General features: G+C 43.7%; 1 protein-coding gene across 1 annotated transcript; it reads left to right on the forward strand.

The window, feature by feature from the left end:
* The first annotated feature begins 2,000 nt into the window (after positions 1-2,000).
* Positions 2,001-25,792, forward strand: LOC134451910 (60 kDa lysophospholipase-like). Its single transcript, XM_063202303.1, has 14 exons — positions 2,001-2,166; positions 5,875-5,998; positions 11,862-11,973; positions 12,241-12,366; positions 15,447-15,530; positions 18,918-19,047; positions 20,063-20,175; positions 20,829-21,029; positions 21,227-21,340; positions 21,726-21,839; positions 22,824-22,919; positions 24,021-24,184; positions 24,920-25,006; positions 25,444-25,792. The coding sequence occupies exons 1-14, from the start codon at positions 2,040-2,042 to the stop codon at positions 25,511-25,513; spliced, it is 1,662 nt and encodes a 553-aa protein (XP_063058373.1). The 5' UTR covers positions 2,001-2,039; the 3' UTR covers positions 25,514-25,792.
* The last annotated feature ends 1,532 nt before the right edge of the window (positions 25,793-27,324 follow it).

A 27,324-nucleotide genomic window follows, 5' to 3' on the forward strand; every position in this document is an offset into this window, starting at 1 on the left:
TCTCTCTGTTACCCTTTTGTTACCCAGTTAGGCCTAATGGTATTTACTTTGAAATTACCCCCGTTTTACCCATTATATACCATGTAACTTCTCTCTGTTACCCTGTTGTTACCCAGAAAGTACACAGTAATTACGTATGGTAACTGTACCGTAAAGTAAAGCGTTACCAATGTTAAGATGAAATCAGTCTCTAAACATCTCGTGGAGCATTTGACAGGAGGCATGAGGAAGGAGGAAACTTAAAGAGACATCACGTAGCCTGCAGCCCATAACTGAAAAACTTGGGTTTGGCAGCATGCCCCTTGGCAGTCAGTCAAATGAATGAGATTGTTTCATGTGGAGGTTGTTGATGTGTCAAACTCAAGAGACGCGAGTGACTGCAAATGATATGAGGAGGAAGAAGGGAGTAATGATTGCTGAAAAGTTCAATAGTGTGGGGCGGGCCACATAGTTGCCTTGGGTTGAGTTTGACACATCCACAACCTCCACATGACACATGCGTCCTGGCAGTCAGGCTGAACCGAGATGAATATCAGGCCAAAAAAATAGGCTCTTATCTTTAGTTTCCACACTCCTTACATTGTCTATGAAAACCACAATTGTTCAGGTATTTCCGCCTGCATGTTAAATGGAAACATTCATTTCTGTCAAGTTACATGGAATGGGTGGAGTACTGCATGATCATGCAATCACTGTGTATAACCTCACCAAAAGTTCACTGAAAGTTGTGATGTGTCAGGATTAGAGATGTACAGGATCCAAGATTCGGTTCCGGATCCGGCAGGATAATAGGGTTTTTCAGACTATCCGGATCCGGCAGGATCTTAAGCAGTGGATCCGGTATCCGGCAGTTACCTAAAAATCAGGATCTGGGGCATCTCTACTTTTTACGTAGCCTAGGCTTTTCAGTCAGTCTTTCACAACCCCAATCGCTACATGGAGTGAGAGCCCTTTGGAAGCGGCCGTTGCAGGCAGTGTGGCAGTAAGCCAATGAGTCTTAAAAATAGTTTGCGCCAACGTAATAAAAAGGGCCCACGTGTGCGAGTTGGCTATGTGTTTCAACCCTGTGGATCCGGTATCCGGTTCCGGATCCGGCAGGATCTTAAGCAGTGGATTCGGTATCCGGCAGGATCCTAAAAATCAGGATCCGGTGCATCTCTAGTCAGGATGACGCTATTGTATACCTCATCATGACTATCCAAACCTTATGACCGCACCCTTACACCCGATTCACATGTGAGCTTCTGAAGCGATAGAGGTGGGGAGTTCAATTATCTCCTGTTGGAGTCTGTTTTGATTTTGTGGTGTCAAATCTACCGATCAGATCAGACTCGTCCCTAAATTGGGTATTCTCAATTGCTGCAATAGTTTGATCATCTTTTTGCACATTCTTTTAAAGCCACACAGAACTGGCATGAAGTGTATGAAGATGATAACGGTGTTTAAATGTCAAATTAATTAATCTAAAAAATAATCATTAATGTTATTTTACTAATGTGAAACTTTTTTTTATGTCATTTGTAACTTTATGCGCGCACACACACACACACACACACACACACACACACACACACACACACACACACACATATGGAGTGGGACCCCAAAACCATGTTCTGCATACCCCCCAAAAGTGAGTAGCTGCCCCCCTGGTCTGATCCAGGGGGAAAGGTGAGGCGGGTCGGAACACTAACAGTTGTTTTTTTTTAAAAGTATTTTTTGCGGCTTTATTGGTGTTTTATATGACAGGACAGTGAAGCAGAGACAGGAAGCGAGTTGGGAGAGAGAGACGGGGAAGGGCTGGCAAAGGACCCGGGCTGGGAATCGTACCCGGGTCTGCCAAGTAGTATGAGTGCCCTACCATTAAGCCACGATAGGGTCGGAACACTAACAGGTTTGATCAGTTCACTAGAACCCATCCATTGTTTTGACTTGGCAGGCCTCATGAAGGGGTGGAGACTTGGGTAGACTACTCCTTAAATACGACAACCAAACAAGCAGACTGCAAGCGCTCAGTGTCCTATTTGTCTTCAGCCGAAATGACGTCCCTTGCGAGAGCTCTATCAACGACCCGGTCAGATTCAGAGCCAAGTCCCGGCACTGAAGTAAGGGTCTTGGTTATCTACACCGGGGGCACAATTGGGATGAAGTACGATAAGGACGGAGGTAAGATACAAGTACACTTTACAATATCAGTGTATTGTTTCACATTCATTTTGCTTTACAGTTCTATTTTTTTTACACATGGGCCAGCAGGACAAGTAAAAGTGGGTGGTAGAGGGTGCATTTTGACACCTTAACAAAAGTTGGCTATTTCTTCTATTTTGCAATGAGAATGCCTGTCAATAAATTACTCATACTTGTACATCTAGTCAAGTCTTAAAGTGATACTGTCCCATTTTTGGAAATAAACTTATTTTACACCTCTCCTTGAGTTAAATGAATGAGTGTTACCTTTCTCCTGTACTTTCAACCGTTCTCTGAGTATGGCAGTGCAAATGTTACCTCTAAGCTAGCAGTTAACATTGAGTCCTATGAGACCAGTTAGCCGCCAGCTGGTCTCATAGGACTCAATGTTAATTACTAACTTGGAGGTAAAATTTGCACTGACAAACTCAGAGAACGGCAGGAAGTATAGGAGAAAGGTAAAACTCAATCATTTAACTCAAGGAAATGTGTAAAATAAGTTTATTTCCAAAAATGTGAGAGTATCACTTTAAGTTATCAATGTCCAATTTTACAACATTTGACAAAGTTTTGCAAGTACCTTGAACGTTTCTTTTTCAGCAGGTGCAGCTTTTTAGGGTACTTAAGTCATCAGTAGTCAGATGGAAGAGCGTGACACTGCTACTTTAAGATTCACCACTTTATTCAATAAAGCCAATTGAGTCCGTAAAAGAGGGCAGGTTATGCACATACAGTTTGATAAAAAAGGGTCCACAAATGTAGGCCTAGATAACAGTTCCAAGAGGGAGTTAATACCATTAATGATGCACAAAAGAGAAAGTCAAAATCAGGTTTTGTAATCCATTGTTTTTTTAACCATTCTATAGAAAGTGAAGAACATCGGTTTGATACTGTTCCATTGGATCCTTTTGCAATATTCTGTGTGTCACTCAACCTGTCTTAACCCTTGTAAGGTGTTCATGTTTGTGTTACATTGAAGGTGTTCGGGTCATTTTGACCCGGGCATGTAGAAAAAATATTAGCTCATATTCAATATTACCATCATTTCATCCTGCTTGTGAATTTCTGTGTATATATGTTTTTAAGAGTGAGAATAGAGAGAGAGAGAAATATAAGGAAGTAAAGAAAGTGAGTAAACTCAACCCACGCTCTCAGATTGATTCATTCATTTCCAAACTAAGCTTCTGCTTTTAGACAATGATTTTGTGCAACACAACACAAGATGTTCTCGGGTAAAGGCTTTTGCACCTAGCAGAGATAGACGTGATAAAATCACAATGCTGTTGCTCCAAGCAAATGGAGAACTGGAATTGAGGATGCGAAAATCACAATGCAGGGACAGTGAGTTAACTCTGAGGTCGAGTGAGGTGAACAACATGTCACAGTGATCGGGGGGGTTGAAGAAGAGGTCATATATAGGCCCTATTTCTATTTTATGTTGTTTGACAAGGATTATTATTTACAACATGCAATTGTGTATAACGTGTATAACATACAATTGCGGATCCGGAACCGGATACCGGATCCTATGAAAGGGTTGAAACACATAGCTAACTCGCACACGTGGGCCCTTTTTATTACCAGAAATTCTCTAAGCTATGAGATAGGCATCTGTCATTGGCTCCCATTATAGCCCCGTTGGCGAACGCAGCCAAGTAAAAGATGAATGGGAGTCTATTGGGCTAAATGGCTCAGCAGGGATTTGTGACGGTTCTGTTCTCTGGTTTGTAAAGATGTGTGCACATTCTGTACCTTATCATGGAAGTTGTATTAGAAGTGAAGTTAAAGGTTCCTGACATGGCTTTGTTCTCCCAAAGACGTGTTAGTTTTGTCCTGCAACACGCTAGCATTCGGCTAATACCTGCTGGCTGAGGAATCTCTGCGACTATTCACGACCAGAGCTGACTAGAGACGTACTCTGACTGATCCTAGCAGAGACATCTACGGTCACACACCTCAAAACCCCCCACCGCCATCCAACATGTTAATTGAAGGTGCCCAAATTCTTAAGGATGAGCGCAGTCATTTCCTTTAACCCATGTACACATGCCGCTTTTCCACCACCTTAAATGCAATAAATAACAGGTGTCCGCAACAATCCTAACATAACTTTAAACACATCGGCATCTGAAGTCAGACTTAAAACTACAAAACAAATGGCGTAGTGCCGTAAAGTTGATTGTCACGTGTTATGTCATTGCTATAGTTGAAATAAGGGTCATTTTCACGAATCTAACACTTGACAAGATGCAAACGTGTCGGCAAATGCTTTCACTTACTCATATCTATCGAACGCGACTTCATTGTTTCCAGTGAAAAAAATGACACGGGCAGATAGTTCTATGAAAAGCGTACAGCCCCATTGGCACCCATTCATTATTTACTTGGCTGCGATGACATAGCTGCAGTGCCACTCCTGGCCACACCAGCTAGTGGTTGTTTTTGTACAATATTCCATTTTCTTTGTTATTACGTTGGCGCAAACTATTTTTAAGACTCATTGGCTTACTGCCACACTGCCTTCAATGGCCGTTTCCAAAGGGCTTTCACTCCATGCAGCGATTGGGGTTGTGAAAGACTGACTGAAAAGCCTAGAATACGTAAAAAGTAGAGATGCCCCAGATCCTGATTTTTAGGTAACTGCCGGATACCGGATCCACTGCTTAAGATCCTGCCAGATCCGGATAGTCTGAAAAACCCTATTATCCTGCCGGATCCGGAACCGAATCTTGGATCCTGTACATCTCTATAAAAGATGCTATGATGGGACACAACAAAAAACACAACACTAGATCAATGGCTACAATGCACACAGTGTTGCAGTGTTTTTAACCATTTCTTAAGACCTGATTTGTGTGTGCATGCATGATTGAAGAGTTCAAAGAATTGCAACCAGCAGTACTTGTGCTACTACGTCAATGCTTTTTCTAACCAACCGTTCTGGGGAACACTAGTGTGCTGTGAGAGATCATCTGGTGTGTCGTAAAATCATAGAATGATAGGGTAGAATGAATGTAGAAAGTGGGATGCTGCCTAATGTGGGACACCTTAAGGTTTAAGGGGTGTAGCTTTGCCCCAAGTTGGTAAATGTTGACAAAACTATAAGTAAATCAAAGCCCTATGATCCTGTTATCATATCATGATTTAGTATCTGTATAGTTATACTCCAGGGAGGGGCTACAATCAAAAGAGAAGGACTCCGGGTGAAGTCCATCAAATGGCAAATTACATAGCTTTTGACCAAATGTGTCTTTAAGGTATTTTAATCAATTCCAATCAAAACAACTTTGTCATTTTTTAAAAATATGTTGGGTAGGTATATGTTCATCAGAAAATAGTGTGTGGTGTATACAAAATAATGTAATATTTTTTTAACCATATTATTAGTGTCCCACTTTAGGAGAAGCGGTTCCAAACTGTCTCTCTCTCTGCCCTTCTCCGCAGTGTTGGTTCCAACCTGTCTCTCTCTGCCCTTCCCCTGCAGTGTTGGTTCCAACCTGTCTCTCTCTGCCCTTCTCCTCAGTGTTGGTTCCAACCTGTCTCTCTCTGCCCTTCTCCTCAGTGTTGGTTCCAACCTGTCTCTCTCTGCCCTTCTCCTCAGTGTTGGTTCCAACCTGTCTCTCTCTGTCCTTCTCCTCCGCAGTGTTGGTTCCAACCTGTCTCTCTCTCTGCCCTTCTCCTCCGCAGTGTTGGTTCCAGTGCCCAATGCCCTTGTGCCGTTCCTGAAGAGCCTCCCCATCATGAACGATGAGCAGTATGCCCAGGAACACAAGATCCCCGAGCTGTACGGCCAAAACACAATGGTGCTCCCGTAAGTTGTAGTGTGTGTGTGTGTGTGTGTGTGTTTTTGTGTGATTGTGATTGTGATTGTGATTGTGGTTTTTGATTCAGTAAAGTGTGTTCAGAGCACTTGGAAAGTTGCATGTAAATCACACATTTTTCATGTCGGCTACAAATGCTAGGCAAAGCATGGCAGTTCAGCTAGAGCAACGCAGAGCCTATAGCGTTATCACCCTACTGTCACCAAAATTGTAATGGCTATGTCTTAATATGTTACTTAATCTGTTACTTAAGGCTCTATGTCCTAGTGTAACGGAGGCTAACTAGCACAGAGTTCGTTGGTAAACCTCCCTCCGATAGCCTCATACAGTCTCGTGCCGTTGGGCCGAGAGACTAGTCTCTTGGCCCACCAGTATCGTACTGTGTCTCCCATTGCCGAACCGTTGTAGTCGACGAGGATGCAGGTTCGATCCCCGAGGAGGGTGAACAGGTGCAAGATGACCTCCGTCACACTAGCAATGTTGTTATGATGGTAAGTATTTTCAGCAAGTGGTGAATAGGCCCGCCGGCGACCCCACCTGCACTAAGAGGCTACCTTCTCCTTGAGCATTGAGAACAAGATGTGTACACAGATGTTACTTCATGCGGTAACACTTCCAAATAAGAGGCCATAATTAACAGTAAAGTAGCTATAACCTAATACTTAAGTAAGGGTTAATAATCATTACTTAACACCATATTAGACACATATTAATAGTTATTATTATATGGTGTGACGTCATCGGTCGAATGGTCCATTCATTTCAATGGGGCTCCCCAACGTTCGCACGTCTGTTATGTAAGGGTTAACGTTCGGCGAGAAGGTCGCTACCGTGGAATAGCAGCACGACAGAGAGAATCTTTAGACCCCGACGCGGAGCGGAGGGGTCTTGTTCTCTCTGAAGTGCTGCTATTCCACAAAGCGACCGACTCGCCGAAAGTTAACCCGCTTATTATATGGATATACTTAAATGACTCACACATGGCGGGGGCATTTCTTTAGGCCTATTTAGGCCTAATTTTAAGATTGTTGCTGCGCAAAACAAAACAGTGCCGTTGTGGAACACCGCTAGGCAACAGCTAGGTAGCCAGGACAACAGGTGTTGTCTATCACAGCAGCTGATTAGAGTCTTGTTGAAAAGTCGCTTTAGCAGTGAAAAGTCTTGTTGCCATTGACAGCGGTCTGTTATAGACCAACCCGTCCGTTATCGAAAAATGACAGACGTCCGAACGTTGGGGAGCCCCGTTGAAATGAATGGAGCATTCGACAGATGACGTCACAACCATATAATAAGTAAGGGTTAACGTTCGGCGAGAAGGTCGCTACCGTGGAATAGCAGCACGACAGAGAGAATCTTTAGACCCCGACGCGGAGCGGAGGGGTCTTGTTCTCTCTGAAGTGCTGCTATTCCACAAAGCGACCGACTCGCCGAAAGTTAACCCGCTTATTATATGGATATACTTAAATGATTCACACATGCGGTGACATTTCTTTAGACCTATTTAATGTTAAGATTGTTGCTGCGCAAAACAAAACAGTGCCGTTGTGGAACACCGCTAGGCAACAGCTAGGTAGGCTAGCCAGGACAACAGGTGTTGTCTATCGCAGCAGCTGATTAGAGTGACAAAAGACCTGACCCCCTGCGGAGTGATATGAAACATTCGCTTTAGCCACTGACTTGTAGGCCTATACAAGCCAGTGGCTTTAGCAGTGAACGTCTTGTTGCCATTGACAGCGGTAGCCAGGACAACGGGTGCTGTCTATCACAGCAGCTGATTAGAGTCTTGTTGAAAAGTCGCTTTAGCAGTGAAAAGTCTTGTTGCCATTGACAGCGGTCTGTTATAGACCAACCCGTCCGTTATCGAAAAATGACAGACGTCCGAACGTTGGGGAGCCCCGTTGAAATGAATGGAGCATTCGACAGATGACGTCACAACCATATAATAAGTAAGGGTTAACGTTCGGCGAGAAGGTCGCTACCGTGGAATAGCAGCACGACAGAGAGAATCTTTAGACCCCGACGCGGAGCGGAGGGGTCTTGTTCTCTCTGAAGTGCTGCTATTCCACAAAGCGACCGACTCGCCGAAAGTTAACCCGCTTATTATATGGATATACTTAAATGACTCACACATGGCGGGGGCATTTCTTTAGGCCTATTTAGGCCTAATTTTAAGATTGTTGCTGCGCAAAACAAAACAGTGCCGTTGTGGAACACCGCTAGGCAACAGCTAGGTAGCCAGGACAACAGGTGTTGTCTATCACAGCAGCTGATTAGAGTCTTGTTGAAAAGTCACTTTAGCAGTGAAAAGTCTTGTTGCCATTGACAGCGGTCTGTTATAGACCAACCCGTCCGTTATCGAAAAATAACAGACGTGCGAACGTTGGGGAGCCCCGTTGAAATGAATGGAGCATTCGACTGATGACGTCACAACCATATAATAATTTTCGATAACGGACGGGTTGGTCTATAACAGACCGCTGTCAATGGCAACAAGACTTTTCACTGCTAAAGCGACTTTTCAACAAGACTCTAATCAGCTGCTGTGATAGACAACACCTGTTGTCCTGGCTACCTAGCTGTTGCCTAGCGGTGTTCCACAACGGCACTGTTTTGTTTTGCGCAGCAACAATCTTTTGACATGAAAAACTATGATGAATGTAACATTAAATAAAGAAATGTCCCCGCTATGTGTGAATCATTTAAGTATATCCTTATAATAAGCGGGTTAACGTTCGGCGAGTCGGTCGCTTAGTGGAATAGCAGCACTTCAGAGAGAACAAGACCCCTCCGCTTCGCGTCGGGGTCTAAAGATTCTCTCTGTCGTGCTGCTATTCCACGGTAGCGACCTTCTCGCCGAACGTTAACCCTTACTTAATGCATATGTTGAGCATTAGTAAGCAGTTACTTAACTATTAGATAACAATAGCATATTATTATTTAACTAATAGATAAGTAAGGGCACAGTTAATAGTTAAGTAGCTATCAGGTCATACTTAACTAAGGACCAAAATTAATACTTACTTAACACAAAAGTATGGCATAACTAATGGATAAATAATACATAAATATTGGGAGTTGGGACCCTTATAATAGAGTTGGCTGAGGATAAGTAAGGGTTAACGTTCGGCGAGAAGGTCGCTACCGTGGAATAGCAGCACGACAGAGAGAATCTTTAGACCCCGACGCGGAGCGGAGGGGTCTTGTTCTCTCTTGAAAGTTAACCCGCTTATTATATGGATATACTTAAATGATTCACACATGGCGGGGACATTTCTTTATTTAATGTTAAGTTTATTATAATTTTTCATGTCAAAAGATTGTTGCTGCGCAAAACAAAACAGTGCTGTTGTGGAACACCGCTAAGCAACAGGTAGCCTAGACAACAGGTGTTGTCTATCACAGCAGCTGATTAGAGTCTTGTTGAAAAGTCGCTTTAGCAGTGAAAAGTCTTGTTGCCATTGACAGCGGTCTGTTATACTGCCGTGCAATACTAGAACGCAGTAAGTCAAAATGGTCGAAAAAAAATTTATATCGGAAATCGGTTCTAAACTACCTCATTTGTCTTGTGTCCAAAAATGGTGGTCCAACACCGTTCCGTTTTGGAGAAAACTCATTTTGAAAGTGCAAAAATGACCCAAAAAAGGTTAAACAAAAACGCTGTAAGTCGGCGAGTTACTGCTGCACGTTCCAATGGGACTGGTTTGGGAGTAGACAGTAATACAAGCTAAGAACGCAGTAACTCCTGCAGTAACTCCATTTTGTGGCAGTAATACCAGCCAAGAACGCAGTAAGTCTGTTTTTTGTGGCAAAAAGACACATAAATGTTGTTTTTTGGGGGGGGTTTTTGTGTGCATTAAATTTCTATCCTAAACAAGCATTACCAGGAAGTGTCACCACCAATTTACCGACAACACAGTTATCGCGCCATATGGAAAACTTTGAAGCCTTTTTTCTCAGTTTGCCGTTTTCAGAGTTACTGCGTTCTAAGATTGTAGGGCAGTATAGACCAACCCGTCCGTTATCGAAAAATAACAGATGTGCGAACGTTGGGGAGCCCCGTTGAAATGAATGGAGCATTCGACCGATGACGTTGCACCATATAATAACTACAGTAATGGTTAATTAATGGATAGATATTGGTGTTTGGGACCCTTATATTAGAGTTGGCTGCGAATAACTTATGGTTAATTAATCCATAGATATTGGTGTTTGGGACCCTTATAACAGAGTTGGCTGTGCATACCTAATAGTTAAGTAATTAGTCTACTGTGACGTCTAGCGTTCACTCATTCAAATCACTGTAATAATGGCAACAGGAGCCATTATATAGCAAGGATTGGATGTACACTTCTCAATGATGGTGGGGTGATGAGATGTAATTTGTTCATACACCACTTATTAGTTTTGATGGTAAAAACCCTACAATAAATACAGAACATTATGAAGAGTAATAGTTTTGAAGCGAAACTAAACCATTCCTTTGTGATAATTAAGTTAATGTCTGAAAATATTAGCTCCAAGAAGTGCAGTGCATGATGGGTACTCAATCTACAGACAATATTTCGGTATTATTTATTCATTAGTTATGCCTTACTTTTGTATTAAGTAAGTGTTAATTTTGGTCCTTAGTTAAGTATGACCTAATAGCTACTTAACTATTACTGTACCCTTACTTATCTATTAGTTAAATAATTGTTATACTATGAACTGGTAACACAAGGTAATAGTTATCTAACAGTTAAGTAACTGCTTGCTAATGTTTGACATATGCATTAATAACAATTAATATGTGTCTAATGTGGCGTTAAGTAATGATTATTAACCCTTACTAAAGTATTAGGTTATAGCTACTTTGCTGTTAATTATGGCCCCTTATTTGGAAGTGTTACCCTTAATGCAAACAAAATGAGACTGCCCAGGTTTGCAATAGACGGCTCATCCTATAAGGCAGTCGGCCCCATTTTATACATCTCTGTGCAAGTTAGGGATTGCCTTCAAGGTGGCTCCAGAACTTAGTTGTTGTCTGTTTGTTATTTATTTTATTTATTTTTTTTAGAAAAAGGCCGGAGACATGCTTGCTGTAGGATGCGTGCGTGCATCCAGTTTTCATGCACAAACTTGTATTTGATGTCAATTTTGGCAGACGTAGAGCACTAGATGCGAGGTATGCAGATGTGTGTGTACAGTACAACATTGACAGAACCGCGAGGGCCGGGGCAATCCTCCATGTTTAAGTCACAGTAGAGTCAAACAATGTTGGAAAATATGAATGCGAGCCCAGTTGGCTATCTGCACCATAGATGATGCCTACAGTTTTGTGCGTTGCGCTCTGCACAGACAACAGTAACTTGGGCCTTTCGTGAAGTTTTTACGAGAAAAACAGAAAAAAATCAACTTTCAGCCTCGTGGTGCCTTTACGAATAGCCTCGTTTCTCGTGGTTGGACGACGAAACAATCAAGCGCGAGTGAACGCTAACTGGAAACGACGGTAATCGAACATTTCAAACAAGTGATTTACGGTTAAGTTTAGGGTTAGGGTTAGGGTTAGGGTTAAGTTTAGGGTTAGGGTTAAGGTTAGGGATAATGTTGGAGGGAGGGACACATGGCATGAAGCTGACACAACGACAGCGCTCCCCTCCCGGAATGCACGCTTCTCTCTCACCCACTCTCGACGACAGCGCGCGTTGCCCAACTACGAAAAATGAGGCTATATCGTAGCGGCACCACGAAGCATGTAGTTCATTTTTCCCGAGAATGGGCTCACACAGCAAGCATATCCCTGCCCAAAATCTTGTTGTGATCTTTGATTTACCATACTGTCTGTATGCTACTGTACTGTGTGTCTTACCATAGGCTCTCCGAGCAGAAAAAGCGGATTGTTTACACTGTGGATGAATATTCCCCGTTGCTGGATTCCTGCAACATGACTATGAAGGACTGGGCCAAAATAGCCAACGACGTTGAGGTATTATTAGGGCTAGATAATTCAGAGAAAAAAGTCCGCTGCAAGACCAGGATTTCGTATGCTCCCAATGATTTATTTTCCGTGACGTTTCGGGTTTTACCCCTTCTTCAGACGTGACTTATAACTGCTCATTTTCTATTTAACTTGACAGCAAGTGTCACTTAAAAGGTTCTGATCTCGAACTTGAACCTGAGCTTACCAATTAGCTTACTTACTGATGTGCTATACGATATATGTAATCAGATAAATGTGTGTTCTGAATGACAGAAATACTATGAGAAGTACGATGGCTTTGTGATCCTGCACGGCACGGACACTATGGCCTTCACGTCCTCTGCTCTCTCCTTCATGTTCGATAACCTGGGGAAGCCAGTCATCCTCACCGGATCACAGGTGAGCATGTGTTATGCCTAGGGCTGGGAATCGCAGTCATGTTCCTGTACCGATTCAATTTAGATTCTTAGGGCTTTGAATCGATTCATCACGATTCAATTCGATTCGATTCAATTAATTTCCGAATCGATTCAATCCATTCCCTTCTTGGTGCCAGGATTTCCCCCAAAAGATGTTGTTGCCTATTTTTATGTAACAAGGCCGACAGGCGGACAACAGATGCGTCCCTCTATGCCAGTTCCAACCTTTTTTCCCCCCAAAACGCCCCGCTGGCCTCCTCCTAATCTGTCAACGCCCACCCCCCTCTGAGGATGTGCTTTTTGTTTATTGGTCATAGCCTATTGCCCATGGAAACTCCAAATAATGTGGCAGGCAGTGAAATGACGAGACAAAGCTTTATATTTTGCAGTTTAGACTATAATAAGGTCATCATGCTTGGATTTGGAAAAGAAGCATCTAATTTCAAATTTCACATAGATCGAGTGGCTACATTACAAATTACCAGATATTATTAGTACTAGGTTATTTATCAACCTTTAGTAGGCTATCACGCCATTTCAGCGTCATGTGCATGTGGGAAAGAAACTAAACATCGCCAAATAGCCTAATTAATAAATAAAACCGTTTGGGTGAATCATGCGCTATGGGTTCACCCTTTGGATGCATTGTGCGCTTAATTTTCAATGCCAGCTTTTTACCGTCAAGGCACAAAGCAGTGAGCTTCAGTGGCAGAGTTTACCAAATTCATACGACTGCAAACCAATTACGAAGCAAAAGACGCGTTCTGTCCGGTGCTCTCTCTGAGCGCAAGGGAAAGCACCTGTGGGGTCCACGCGCCCGCTAGCAGAAAACGACTCTCCCTTGCAATATGCCCGAGAACATCAGTAACACAGCGTATGTGAAATGCAAATGGCCCATCTGTCTACTAGTTCGAGAACACTGACTACTCACTGAAACGTAGTGGCAGAATGTTTGCAAACTCACGTTTAGAGGAAGAGCTGTAGCGCTGCTGGTCGCCTGTCAACTTATTACGGTTCCATCTCGTGGAGCGTTATGCAATGCTAACGCCCCTCTATCCGAGCACAAACATCTGTGTGAAATACTGCCTGCCGACTTCTAAATCGTTCATTTCCATTCTGATGAACCAAAATAGCTGCACAACGCGACACTATCAGCCGAAGTGTAGGCCTATCACAAGACCGTGAACATTAAGTGACACTCACAGTGGTGTTGGTGTGCTGTGGAGAAGGAACGAAGTTGACTACCACTGTCCAAACGCAAAACAATGCCGAAAATTGAATGCACCCCTCAGTTGTCTCACAATGCTATCAGCTTAGCCTTGCCGGTTTGGTTTTGACACGCATTCGCTCCAGGCCAAAATGCCTCTCTGCCTCCGCCTTGTGGACACAGGAGGAACAATTGAAGGAATGCGTTTCAGACAGCGTTTCAGACAAGACAGCGTTTCAGACAAGGAATGCGTTTCAGACGGACGGACGGACAGACGGACGGACAGCGGACGGACAGACCCTCTTATAGAGATGCTGGGACGCATCTAAAAATGTCAAAGGGCTGTGGCTTGACAGTGTTAACAGATTGCTAATTTGTAATAAGTAGGCCTATCGATTATCGATAAAATCTATTATTTTACCCAGCCCTAGTTATGCCTCCATCCTACGAACCTTACCAATCATGTCAACAGGTTGATTTGAACAATGTTATATTGTCATTCTAGAACAGGAAGGTCAAACTTATATTGGTTCCGAACCACATCCAGGACCTGGGGCCACATAACACAAAAAAATCCTAACTGCTCATCCTAACTTAAGATAGGAACAGTAAGACAGAAAAAATCCTAACTTCCTATTACAGAAAGAATTCCTACGGCCTTATCTTTGACACCCTGCTGTAGAATGAGTGTTTTATTAGTATGCTTGCCCCAAGGGCCAAATTACGCAAATGAGGCTGAGGGCCAAACGTATCACCCGACCCATATGGCCACAGGGGGTCAGCTCTATGTTCCCACAGCCCATTGGTCCCACGGTCCATTGGTCCCACAGCTTATTCTTGCTGTTCCATGTTCCCACATTTTAAAGAAATTATTCAAATATAGGCCTATGTTCCGCAACTCATTTCCAAGTAAACAAAGAGAGCATGCCTTACTCCCCGCCAAGGGACATAGGGCCTATATTTTTAAAAAATATTTGAAATTTGGGAACATGGGCCAGCAGGTATAAGCTGTGGGACCAATGGGCCTAACAAATAATGTTAAAAGTCTTAGTGATGTGGGACCAATGGGCTGTGGGAACATAGACACGCTCCCTGGCCACATATAGCACACATATATGTTTTCATTTGTTCCAACCTCATGGTGGGCCAAATGTTTTCCATGCCCACGGCATTTGGAGAGCACTGCCCTAGGGGTGTGTGTGTTTGTACTGCAAATGCATGAAGGGCAACACGTGCTTGAAGGGCAATGAATGCAAGAAGGGCTAGCATACTCCAGCATTTTCTGTGGGAAAATGCAATCTACTGTAGTTATTATTTTTCTCTGATCCATTCGTTCAGCAGAACAAGACCAAGTTTGAACAAGACCATTTGAATGCCAAAACTTTCTTCTCCGTCTGTAGATTTGAGCTTGTACTTTGCAGCACAGGGGTACCTCAAACGCTGTAGCGCCACCAACCGGTCAAATTTGGAAGTACATTGCATGTGGTAACTTTTGAACTGTAGGTCAGATTTTCAAAAACGTGATATCCCTGGAATCATGGTACCAAGCCGAATCCAATGCATCAATGACCATTGCGGCATTTTTCTTCAGGATAGTTTTCTTCATTTCGTTTTTTGTAAAAATCAATAGAAATGATCCTCCGCCCACAAATTTTGTCCAATTGTCACATACATTTTGTCAGCCCATCTTCACACCACGTTGCATCTAACCCTAATATTCTGGAGCAAATTGATGGAACTGTCTTTGACCAGGAGCCAATCAAAAATGGCAGCAAAGATGCCAACAAGGAAGTTACCAAGCGTTCAAGAATCAGTGCATCAAAATTGTAATCTGAAACATGTTGTCGTTTTAGATCCCCATCTATGAGTTGAGAAACGACGGCAGAGACAACCTGCTTGGAGCTCTTCTAATCGCTGGACAGTTTAAGATCCCAGAGGTGAGTCCCTGTTATGTAGTGTAACAAAGTGTTTTGTTTGACAAATCTTTTTGTCTTTTGTACCCCGTAAGCATTTTTGTCAAACAATGAGTACTCCCGAACTCATGTTCCATGTCTCTCCATCTATCCCAGTGCAAATGTGCTCCATACATTTGTTGTTGTTTTTTTCCCTACATACCCCCTGCAGTGTGCTTGCGTACTGTAACGGTGCAACCGACTATGTTTTAAGTTTTTAAAGTTATTTTGAGTTGGGCGCCAGGCAGCACGAACACTGCCGTCGGATTAACCTGTTACAACTCCCACAATGAATAAATAACCAGTGATGACCTTGGAAATAATTCAGTTCCACACAAGAAAGTCGTTTGTTATTTTTAGTGCACTCTTCAAATAGAATTAAACAATACAATATTTTTCAAATTACAATAAAGTAAACCCCCCAAAAGAAATTGTCCTTACTTGATGAAATGTTTGTGTGTGAATGTGTGCAATGTGTGCGCGCTTGTGCATACGGGAGAGATGGGTCTGAGCGGATGAGAGCTGAGCAGTAGCGAGGTTTGAGAACGGATAGTGGAGCCAGGTGAACGAAGATTGAATTCCTTTTACCGTCCTGGAGTTCTGAAGTCTTCGCCCTGGTCTGGAGATACAGACAGCAAAGATTGTTGGCTGTGTGAGACCTCCTGGTCTGCGCAAGGCTTTCGTGACAACGTCCGACTCTGTCGATGCGTCCTGGTCACAGTCTTAGAACAGACGAGGCTCTTTTGCCGTTACGAACGTCAACGGTACTTCAAAGGCACATCTTCCAGGTTCACACTCCGCGTTGTTCTCTGTCTCTCGCTCTGCAGTTGTCTTCTTCTCATAAACTCTCAGCCGCCATTGAATTTGAACTTGGCCTCTTTATAGGCTACGGGGATAATTGGTGACTGCAAGGTGACATGGGAGATGTAGTGCGTAAAACGGTAACGCTGCGCTCTCACTCCAGAGGAGACAGAGGCAGTCCGTTACATTCTCCCCCCCTTGGAAAAACAACGCCTAGTTGTGCAAAGTTCATCCAGGGTAACACATCATTTCAGTTTCGTCTTCTGACTCGTCTGAGGTTGGGATTGGGTCAGAATGTACAGAGGTCTGGAACAGTGCTGCAGCTGACCTGGAAAGTGCACCGTATTGGACAGGTACGGTCCGCAGTGGTGCGCTGCGGTTCACATACAGGTTCTCGGAAGTCAGTTTGAAAAAGTTTTTAACTGTGTCCCACAGTCTTGGCCAGAAAGCCATAGCATGTAGCTGACGGAATGTCTTAAACACACCACGGTGACCATGTTGCTGTGCGTGCGCCTGCAGCACATCTGTCACCAGGGAGGATGGCACGTACAGTCTAGGCTTACCAGACTGTGATGTCCGGTACACCAGTCCGGCAGAGACGATGTAGTCGTTTCTGGTCGTTTCACAGCCTTCCCGGATCAAACGTAGGATATGCCGAACAGCAGGTGACTTTTGCTGCTCAGCGCGCACCGTGGACATTGGCACTGGGAAGTTCAAGTGGGCCATCGAGTGCATGACTGGTGGATCTGAGGAGAGGATGCCAATGCTGGGCCGAGTGACTTGCTTCTTGGCGTTGGAGAGTAGCGTGGCACAATGAGTGGCAGGTGGGCTGACAGAGGAAACCACGGAAGCAGCCTGGAACCCCGGATCCACCGGGCGAACTTGACTGGTGCGTGAAAACTGCTGCAGTGCGTAACGGAGCTCTTCCATCTGGCCCCGCACTTCAGCAAGCTGTTGCTCATGGTGTTGAACATCCTGGCACAGTTTTTTCACGTTATCCGAAATACTGCTCAGCTCAGCCATGACCCGTCTCTCCAAATTGAAAAGAGCGTTCCACGGAACATTGGTGACTTGAGTCATGTTGAAGTTGAAGAAGCAACGCGATATGAATGTGCGTGAAGTGGAAATGAGCCTGATGAGATATAGGTGTATGAAATATCAGGGGGAGTTTACAAAATACTAAAGCATATGCAAGCCCATATAATTATTTCCCCAAACATAGGCAGGCCTAATCAGTTTTACATCAGCATCATATGAATCATTACTGCATTACACAATTTCAAAACTGCATCCAACTTTTTCTTTCTCTACTTCATTGAAGCTCAGTACTTTTCTTTTCAATCCAGCATGTAGGCTATTAATCAGTTTATCCATGAGTCACACTCAAGTGTCCGTACTTCAATGAGCACACAATTGAAACGTAATTGCAATGTGGACTATGCACTTCAAACTAAATATTTTACAAGTGTGGTTCATCACTGGTGAATTTAACACGAATGCATGTAAATTCAAACTGGGGAAAAAGCGCCACCTTCTGGCCCCACGTTGGGCGCCATCTGTAACGGTGCAACCGACTATGTTTTAAGGTTTTAAAGTTATTTTGAGTTGGGCGCCAGGCAGCACGAACACTGCCGTCGGATTAACCTGTTACCACTCCCACAATGAATAAATAACCAGTGATGACCTTGGAAATAATTCAGTTCCACACAAGAAAGTCGTTTGTTATTTTTAGTGCACTCTTCAAATAGAATTAAACAATACAATATTTTTCAAATTACAATAAAGTAAACCCCCCAAAAGAAATTGTCCTTACTTGATGAAATGTTTGTGTGTGAATGTGTGCAATGTGTGCGCGCTTGTGCATACGGGAGAGATGGGTCTGAGCGGATGAGAGCTGAGCAGTAGCGAGGTTTGAGAACGGAACAGTGGATCCAAGTGAACAAAGATTAAATTCCTTTTACCTGGAGTTCTGAAGTCTTCGCCCTGGTCTGGAAGTACAGACAGCAAAGAGTGTTGGCTGTGTGAGACCTCCTGATCTGCGCAAGGCTTTCGTGACAACATCCGACTCTGTCGATGCGTCCTGGTCACAGTCTTAGAACAGACGAGGCTCTTTTGCCGTTACGAACGTCAACGGTACTTCAAAGGCACATCTTCCAGGTTCACACTCCGCGTTGTTCTCTCTCTCTCGCTCTGCAGTTGTCTTCTTCTCACAAACTCTCAGCCGCCATTGAATTTGAACTTGGCCTCTTTATAGGCTACGGGGATAATTGGTGACTGCAAGGTGACATGGGAGATGTAGTGCGTAAAACGGTAACGCTGCCCTCTCACTCCAGAGGAGACAGAGGCAGTCCGTTACAGTACCCTTAGTGGTACACATACCCCTGGTTGGGAAACAGGGGTGTACTGTGCATTACTCGGCTAAACATGTTGGGCAAACAGATGTTTTGAAAATGACAGTATTTTGTTATTTTTCACAATTTACCTTGTGTCTCAACTTCAATGGAGTATCTAACCTGTTTGGAGTCCACACATGTTAAACATTTCGTTTTTCCTCTTTTCTCTACTTGTCAGGTTAGTTTGTACTTCTTTGACAAGCTGTACCGCGGGAACAGAGTCACCAAAGTGGACGCAGGAAGTTTTAACGGCTTCACCTCCCCAAACCTCGAGCCATTGGTCGACGCTACTGAAGTGGACATCAAAGGTAATACTTAAAAGCAACTCGAAGCACAGTTTCTCATCTTTGGTTGACCCCATAGGCTTGAAGAGGAATTTTAACTCATGCAGAGCTAAAGAAAGGGGGGCACTACTCCTAACTTACTCAGTGGCTACGTTTACGTGACGTTTTTTCATTGCAAATTAATAATAGAGAATTAAATAGTTCCGCCAAGTTTACTTTGGTCTTTCATTTAATCATGGATTAAGAAGTATTTACATTACTTATTCAAAGCAGAATTAAGCTATGATACGCTACGATATAACCTCATTTTTCGTAGTTGGGCAACGTGTGCTGTCGTCGAGAGTGGGTGAGAGAGAGGGTGAGAGAGAGTGAGTGAGAGAGAGAGACCACCCGAGCAGCGTGCGTGCATTCCGAGAAGGGAGCGCTGTCGTTGTGTCAGCTTCATGCTATGTCTCCCTTCCTCCAACATTGTCCCTAACCTTAACCCTAAACGTAACCCTAAACTTAACCGTAATTCACTTGTTTGAAATTTTTGATTACCGTCGTTTCCAGTTGGCCTTCACTCGTGTTTGATTGTTGACGTCCGTCCGCATTATTCTTCCCCCCAGAACCAATCTACCCCAATTGTCAGTTCCCCCTTTCGTCGCCCAACCACGAGAAACGAGGCTATTCGTAAAGGCACCACGAGGCTTAAAGTTGATTTTTTTTCTGTTTTTATCGTAAAGACTTCACGAATGGCCCGAGTTACTGTTGGACATGAACACCATAGGGACAAGAAAGTAGGCCAGAAATCTGGAGAAGTAGTAGCGATGTGGACTTCGGAAAGTAGCCAGATAATTTTGGATTACTACGGGAATAGAAGGGTTTTGAGAAACACACATATTTTGCCTTGAAGAAAGTAGATACTACAGAAGAAAACTTGTAGAAAAAGGCTAATCCATGAAGTGGATCCAGAAACGCACCGCTGCTATTCTGAAACATAATCTTCATGCTATGTATTAACAATGAGTTTTCTTATTCTCCCCCTTCACATCTCCAGTTGACTGGGACACTGTGTTGAAACCCAACACCACTGAAAAGTTTACAGTGAACACTGAGATGGACCGCAATGTTGGCGTCTTGCGACTGTTCCCTGGCATCACCGCAGAGACGGTATATACAGTAATGCTACTAGCACACTCGTTTCTCCCGTGGAGTACTCTGGAGAGTTGCAGAGTTCTGGCCTACTGGTCCCAGTTATGCACATTCATGGACTGTTGTTTTAGAATGACTGACTGGATGCTGTAAACTACAGCATTCTGGAATTAATCCTCTACTGTGTGAATTTTCAATATGGAAGGGGGGGAAAATGTCCCCTTATTTTTGGGGTGCTTTGGGGTTTCTGATCATACATCAATTATCTCGTCTGGGAGTTAAAATGTGGTATGTTGCCTCAAGGCAACGCTATGCAGTAGAGGTTAAAATGTTTCAATGGTTTAAAATAGTGACGTTTTTGGACAATCTAGTCTACAAGTAAAAGTCATTGTACCACATAAGTGGGTGGGTGTGGTACAATGACCATGTATGTAATGTTCAATATTGTACATTTCAGTTGGGAGCATTTACAATTTTCTTAACATTCTGTGTAATTTAGAAGGATGTCAGAAACAGGCAGGTGCCTGAATCTAGCTCCCATCCACTTTTAATTTTAATTCTAATGTTGATAATTTATTATTCTCTTTATTATTATGCTATTTATTATATAGTATAGTATTGGTGGTGGTCATTTTATTACAGCACCTCTGTCCTCTGTTTGTATTCCACAGGTCAGAGCTTTCCTGCAACCACCAATGAAGGGGATTGTTCTGGAGACCTTCGGCGCTGGTAACGCCCCAACCACTCCAGACGGACCAGACAGCACTAATATTCTGGCAGAGCTTAAGAAAGCCACGGACAGGGGCGTCATCATCATCAACTGCACTCAGTGTCTCAGGGGCTCTGTGGTCATGACGTACGCCACTGGGAAGGTGTGTACTGTGTACTGTGTACTGTGTACTGTGCACCGTGTACCGTGTACCGCGTACTGTGTACTCAGTTAACATTGAATCCTATGAGACCGGCAGCTGGCAAAAAATGGGACAGTATCACTTTAACCATTTTAGATGTTTTTATTCTGTACATCTTCATGAATGTTCTTAATGAATGTCCCTTTGTGTTTCTGCAGGCCCTCCGTGATGCTGGTCTCATTTCCGGCAGTGATATGACTCCCGAGGCGGCTCTGACTAAGCTGTCTTATGTGTTGGCCATGGAAAAGATTTCTCTGGAGGACAAGAAAAAGGTGAGCAGGCCTGGACCGCGAAAACCCTGGGAATTTTCAAAGTTAGAAACGTTCCATATGAAATGAGTGTAAATCCATTATGTAGAACTATGTGTATTGTATGCACACATTTATTTTGTAGACCTTGCTTGTGGCATGTGTCTTGCACTTTTTCCATGTTCACTCAAATTGTGTCTAATTCTTGAATGTCAACTGAAGAATCAATATAAATGTAAATGTAACCATTTAAAATATATGTTTGATTTTATTTTTTTGTTTGCGCAGTAACCTTGCATGTCCTGAATTAACAAATAGTACGATGATGATGATGATGATGATGATGATGATGATGATGATGATTACGTGTACTTGTGTAGCAATGATCTGATTGTAATTGTGTGTCCAGCTGCTGATTGATAATCTGCGTGGAGAGCTGACGGTGCCCAAGAGCAGCCTGCACCTGAGCGACAGCCTCTTCATACAAAGCATCGCTAAGGCCCTCAGCCTCAGCTGCAAGGAGGTATCCACCCATTTACTCTTTTTCAGAGCGCTCGCAGCACTTCTGGTCTGAGTGTTCCGAGGGATTGGGCTGTGCATAGCCCTTCTCAACGAGACCGATTGGGCTTCCCATAGGACTTCTCAATGAGACCGATTGGGCTGTGCATAGCCCTTCTCAACGAGACCGATTGGGCTTCCCATAGGACTTCTCAATGAGACAAGCAGAAATTAAATATCACAGAGGCATAAAATCCACAAGAATCAGAAGGTCTTCTAAGTCAAAAAAAACAAGTGGCATATAGTCCCAAGGAATAGCGGCCAACGAGGTCACCTAGGCCAACGAGGTGTCCCGATATCAAGGGAAATAATGGACGAAGCAGAGCTTTCTAACAGCCCGACGGTGCAGCCAAAGGGCTGTTCGCTTCGCCAAGTCCCTTTTCCCTTGATATCGGGACATCTCGAAGGCCGTTTTTCCGCTTATCACCCGGTTACCAGCATTTAATATGTTGATGTAAGGCTTCGTGAGTGAGTAGATTAACCACTGCGCTTGGTACGTTGCTATGGGCACCACTTCCTAATCTAGTGAGACGCGCCTCTATCGGAGGCATGTAAGGACGCGCGCAGAACGTTGGGGTGACTTGACAACTTGACTTGACAACCAGATGCGATAGAATTAGTAACGGGGTCTTGACTAGACAACCAGATGCGATAGAACTAACGACGCGGTCTTGACTAGACAACCAGATGCGCCCTTCGCCAGAAAGTTAGAAAAGAAGCCACTTAAACGGCCGCACGACATCATAGGTGTCCTGCTACCAGGGAATAAAGGACACCTGCTCAGCCAATCAGAAGACGCTCCGTCTGCTCACCGGGGGATAAACCATTAGTTAACTATTAGTTAACTATTTGTTAACTATTTATAGCGGAAGGCTATTGTGAAGTACTACCAAACGATCTGATCCACAGTGTCTGTTCTGATTGTCGTAATGTATGTTCATCACCGCAGGAGCTGCTGGCTGTCCGGGACGCTCTGAACCCGACGTTGGCCTGCGCTGCTGCTAAGACTGGAGATATCGAGGCCCTGAAGGCCATCAGGGAAATGGTTAGTGCCTCTTCAAATGCCACCACACGACTACAAGCTTACAATGTTGGTTTAAGTGAATCTTACAACATTGGTGTAAGTGAATTGGGTGAATATTTTACACTGGCCATCAGGGAAATGGTTAGTGCCACTGCCTCTTTAAATGCCACCACATAACTACAGTCTTGCAATGTTGGTTTAAGTGAATTTTGTTTTTGGAGGTTATGTTTTCATGAATTCCAACACGCACACATGTATGCGTAAAGGGAAAAGAATCTGGTGCCACACGGATGTCTATTTTCTCTTATTTATTTTTTCAGTGCAGTAAGACTAACGTTTCGACATGCGTCTTCATCGGAGTCCTCGAGTCCTTGGAGGACTCTGATGAAGATGCATGTCGAAATGTTAGTCTTACTGCACTGTAAAAATAAATTACAGAAAATAGACATCCGTGTGGCAACAGATTCTTTTTCCTTTGCACCTATTATTTAGTCCTGCTCTGGTTGCACCGGATTGTCAAATTGGAAGTGCAGAGGGCGAATTTCCTTTGTTTATACACGCACGCATGCATGTTTCCTCGAAGAGGTCATAGACCTTGAAGTAGAATTTGCCCAAAAAGAGCATGGGGTTTATAAGGTTGAAAAAGGAAATGTTTGTCTTAGAGACACATGTTGTGTGTACACTTCCGTAGGCTATCTTGAATGAGGGAGTGTGACGCTGACATGTTTTAGCTTCCACTGCTCTTCCACTCACTCAAACACATTTACTCACTCAAACCCACTAAAACGTATGACTATTTATCACCCTTTTTTTGGACGGACGAACAACTTGTCACTGATGATGGTCACACGCTTGCACGCTTCTACAAATTCATATACATGTAGCCAGGCCTGGAATTTCGTCATTTTAGGGGCAAGGCCACTGGACAGGGCATCAGAGAGGGCATCAAGGCCACTGTGGCCTTGTGGCAGATAGTTTTTCAAGGGCACAAGGCCAAAGTGGGAGGGCACGAGGGTCATGGCCCTCATGGCCCTCGCGAAATTCCTGCCCTGCATGTAGCTATTTTCCAAATCTTCCTTCACCATCATCAGATTGTGCCGTGTGTTTGCCTGCGTGTTTCAGGGCAGCAGCTTGAGCATGGAGGACTATGACGGGCGGACCCCGCTGCACATCGCCTCCTGCGAGGGTCACCTGAAGGTGGTGGAGTACCTGCTGGAACAGGGGGCCACCGTCTATGCCAAAGATCGCTACGGCGACACGCCACTGCGCAACGCCATGCACTTCAGGTAATGTTATGGTGTGTGTGTGTGCGTGCGTGTACGTGTGCAACGCCATGCACTTCAGGAAGTGTGTGTGTGTGTGTGTGTGTGTGTGTGTGTGTGTGTGTGTGTGTGTGTGTGTGTGCTAAACACTCCCCCTCTTCTGTCTTCCTGTCCTCCTCCCCCTCTTCTCTCCTCCTCTCCCTCTTCTCTCCTCCTCCCCCTCTTCTCTCCTCACCCTCTTCTCTCCTCCTGTCCTCCTCCCCCTCTTCTCTCCTCCTGTCCTCCTCCCCCTCTTCTTTCTTCTCGTACTCCTCACCCTCTTCTCTCCTCCTGTCCTCCTCTCCCTCTTCTCTCCTCCTCCCCCTCTTCTCTCCTCCTGTCCTCCTCCCCCTCTTCTCTCCTCCTGTCCTCCTCTCCCTCTTCTCTCCTCCTGTCCTCCTCCCCCTGTTCTTTACTCCTGTCCTCCTCACCCTCTTCTCTCCTCCTGTCCTCCTCCCCCTCTTCTCTCCTCCTCTCCCTCTTCTCTCCTCCTGTACTCCTCCCCCTCTTCTCTCCTCCTCTCCTCCTCCCCCTCTTCTCTCCTCCTCTCCTCCTCCCCCTCTTCTCTCCTCCTGTCCTCCTCCCCCTCTTCTCTCCTCCTCTCCTCCTCCCCCTCTTCTTTCCTCCTCTCCTCCTCCCCCTCTTCTCTCCTCCTGTCCTCCTCCCCCTCTTCTTTCCTCCTCTCCTCCTCCTCCTCTTCTCTCCTCCTGTACTCCTCAGGCGCAAAGATGTTGTGAAACTTCTGAGACAGACTGGTGCACATCTCTCCCCACAAGAGATTCAGGCCGCAAGAGCAGAGATGTGCAGGTTTGAAAAGCATTACACCATACGCAAACACCTTACACTGGGCTATCTGCTCTTAAAGTGATACTGTCCCATTTTTGGAAATGAAGTCATATTAAACCTCCCCTCGAGTTAAATGATTGAGTTTTACCTTTCTCCTGTACTTCCTGACGTTCTCTGAGTATGGCAGTGCAAATGTTACCTCCCAGTTAACATTGAGTCCTGGCAGTTAACATTGTGCCAGCTGGTCTCATAGGACTCAATGTTAACTGCTAGCTTGGAGGTAGAATTTGGGACAGTATCACTTAAAGTCCATACATTCACATTCAGGAATTCACTTTCCAAGCCAAAGACTTACACAACATACATAATACACTTGTGATGTGTAATATACAGTAATATGACACAGTGGACATGAATGGCTTCTTGCTGTACCTTTCAACGTGATTTCCCCTCTACAGTTATGCAGCCCAATCGGACGTCGAGGGTCTGGAGATATGGGCTCTAGCTGGTGTGGAGAAAAGCTCATAAGGTCATACGAGCTCTGTCTCTCCTCTAGTCCTCTTCTCACAACGTCCAAAAGCACAGGTGTCTTCCTCTCGTCCTGCGCACTCAGTTATCTACACCAAGTCTTCCTACTCCATCCAAGAGGCAGAATGTGAGCAGCTATGGTCATCTCCGATACGAGATGTTACATGAATGTAGCAACACTAAATATGTATAAGCCACCAACTTGCTGTGCGTATACATAACCGCGTCAAACATGGTCATTTTACAAATTTAAATGCCGCCCTATATATATTTTTTGTATGCACCAAATGGTTCAAAGATGTGCGATCATGTCCCATGGAAAATTCTCAGTGGCTCTACGCAATCATTTGTTGTAGGGATGCAAACGATTAATCGATTAAAAAACATTAATCGCAATTAATCGACAATTCAACTTATAAGATACCCAGGTGAAATGGGCATGTGAAGAGTGTGTGTGAAGAGGGGTATGAATTGTGGGAATATTTAAATGACCTTTGGATTAAAGAATTGAAATAGAATTCATTTAAATGTGGTATTTTATCTCAATTCTTAATTAAAATGTTTTAGATTTAGTAGTTTTTTTGAGATTTCGGGGGGGAAACGCGCTTATCAATTAATCGTAAGGTTATCAACTAATGATTAATGAATTAATCGATAACTTGCATCCCTAATTTGTTGATGTCATGTTTTCCACTGACTTGAATATGAAGCTGCTGAGCTTAATGCCAAGTTTAGTTCTTGGCTGAATGTGAAATGTATCCATCTCTTGCTGCACTTGACTTACTTTTTAAATATAGTATGTAGGAGTCATTGATGTTGTGTTACATAGGATGTTGGTGGGTCAGGATGCTGTTCTTTTCATTTGTTTGCTGTTCGCTTGTTTTTTGGTGACTTGTGGGTATCATTCACACCCACATTGGTTTTATGTTAAACAAACCCACTTTGGTTTAAACCCATTCTAGCCTGATGCTGCTATACACTGCAATGACCTATGCGTCTGGAGCAACATAGACGATGCATTCAGGCTCTTGAAATTTGAGTTTTTTTGTTACAATTTGTCCGTATGTTAGAGCTGAATTAACACATTGTAATGCAAGAGGAGGGTCCTAGCTTTTAAATGCAGCTTATTTCATGTTTCTATGTGTTTTGGAGGTATTGGGGGATGTTTAGGTTTTTATAGGCTGAGGGCACATTTTCCCAAAAAGGTCTTAGCAGTCAGCAGGCATTTTTTGCAGGTGCGATGAATGGGTGAAAACATACTTCTTTGTTTTATGCATTTGCAGAACACTGTCTTGATATATCACTGAGGCCATATATCTGAGGTGTTAAGTAAAGTCTAAATAAATACAATTTCATCTACTTGGAAATAAATGTGTGTGTAAACTAATTTTGCAAATAATAAATAATTTACCCTAGTAATTTTAAACACATACTTACCTAGGGCAACCTAGGGCGACCTCAGGTGGTCTTCATCAGGTGTATAGGTTGCTATAGGTTGCTATACACCTGACGAAGACCGCCAGGCTGAGGTGGAAACGTAAATCGGTGAGCAGCAACAGTGTGCAGATTTTTTCTTCTTCTTTTATGCTGCGATTATGCAAGAAATATTTTTTGAAAATTATTTGAAAGACACTGGCGTTGTCTACTTTATATTGTGAAATCAAAGTATGAATATGAGTATAAACCCTGACCTATGAAGACCTATGATCAATATCACAGACTTTACATTGGAAACAAAATAAAAATGGGTGGATAAGAATATTATGCAAATTTTCTTTTTTGAGTTTTTCCATATTTATCAATACAGTAAA

The sequence above is a fragment of the Engraulis encrasicolus genome, chromosome 7 (assembly GCF_034702125.1).
Source record: "Engraulis encrasicolus isolate BLACKSEA-1 chromosome 7, IST_EnEncr_1.0, whole genome shotgun sequence".
Taxonomy (NCBI): Eukaryota; Metazoa; Chordata; class Actinopteri; order Clupeiformes; family Engraulidae; genus Engraulis; species Engraulis encrasicolus.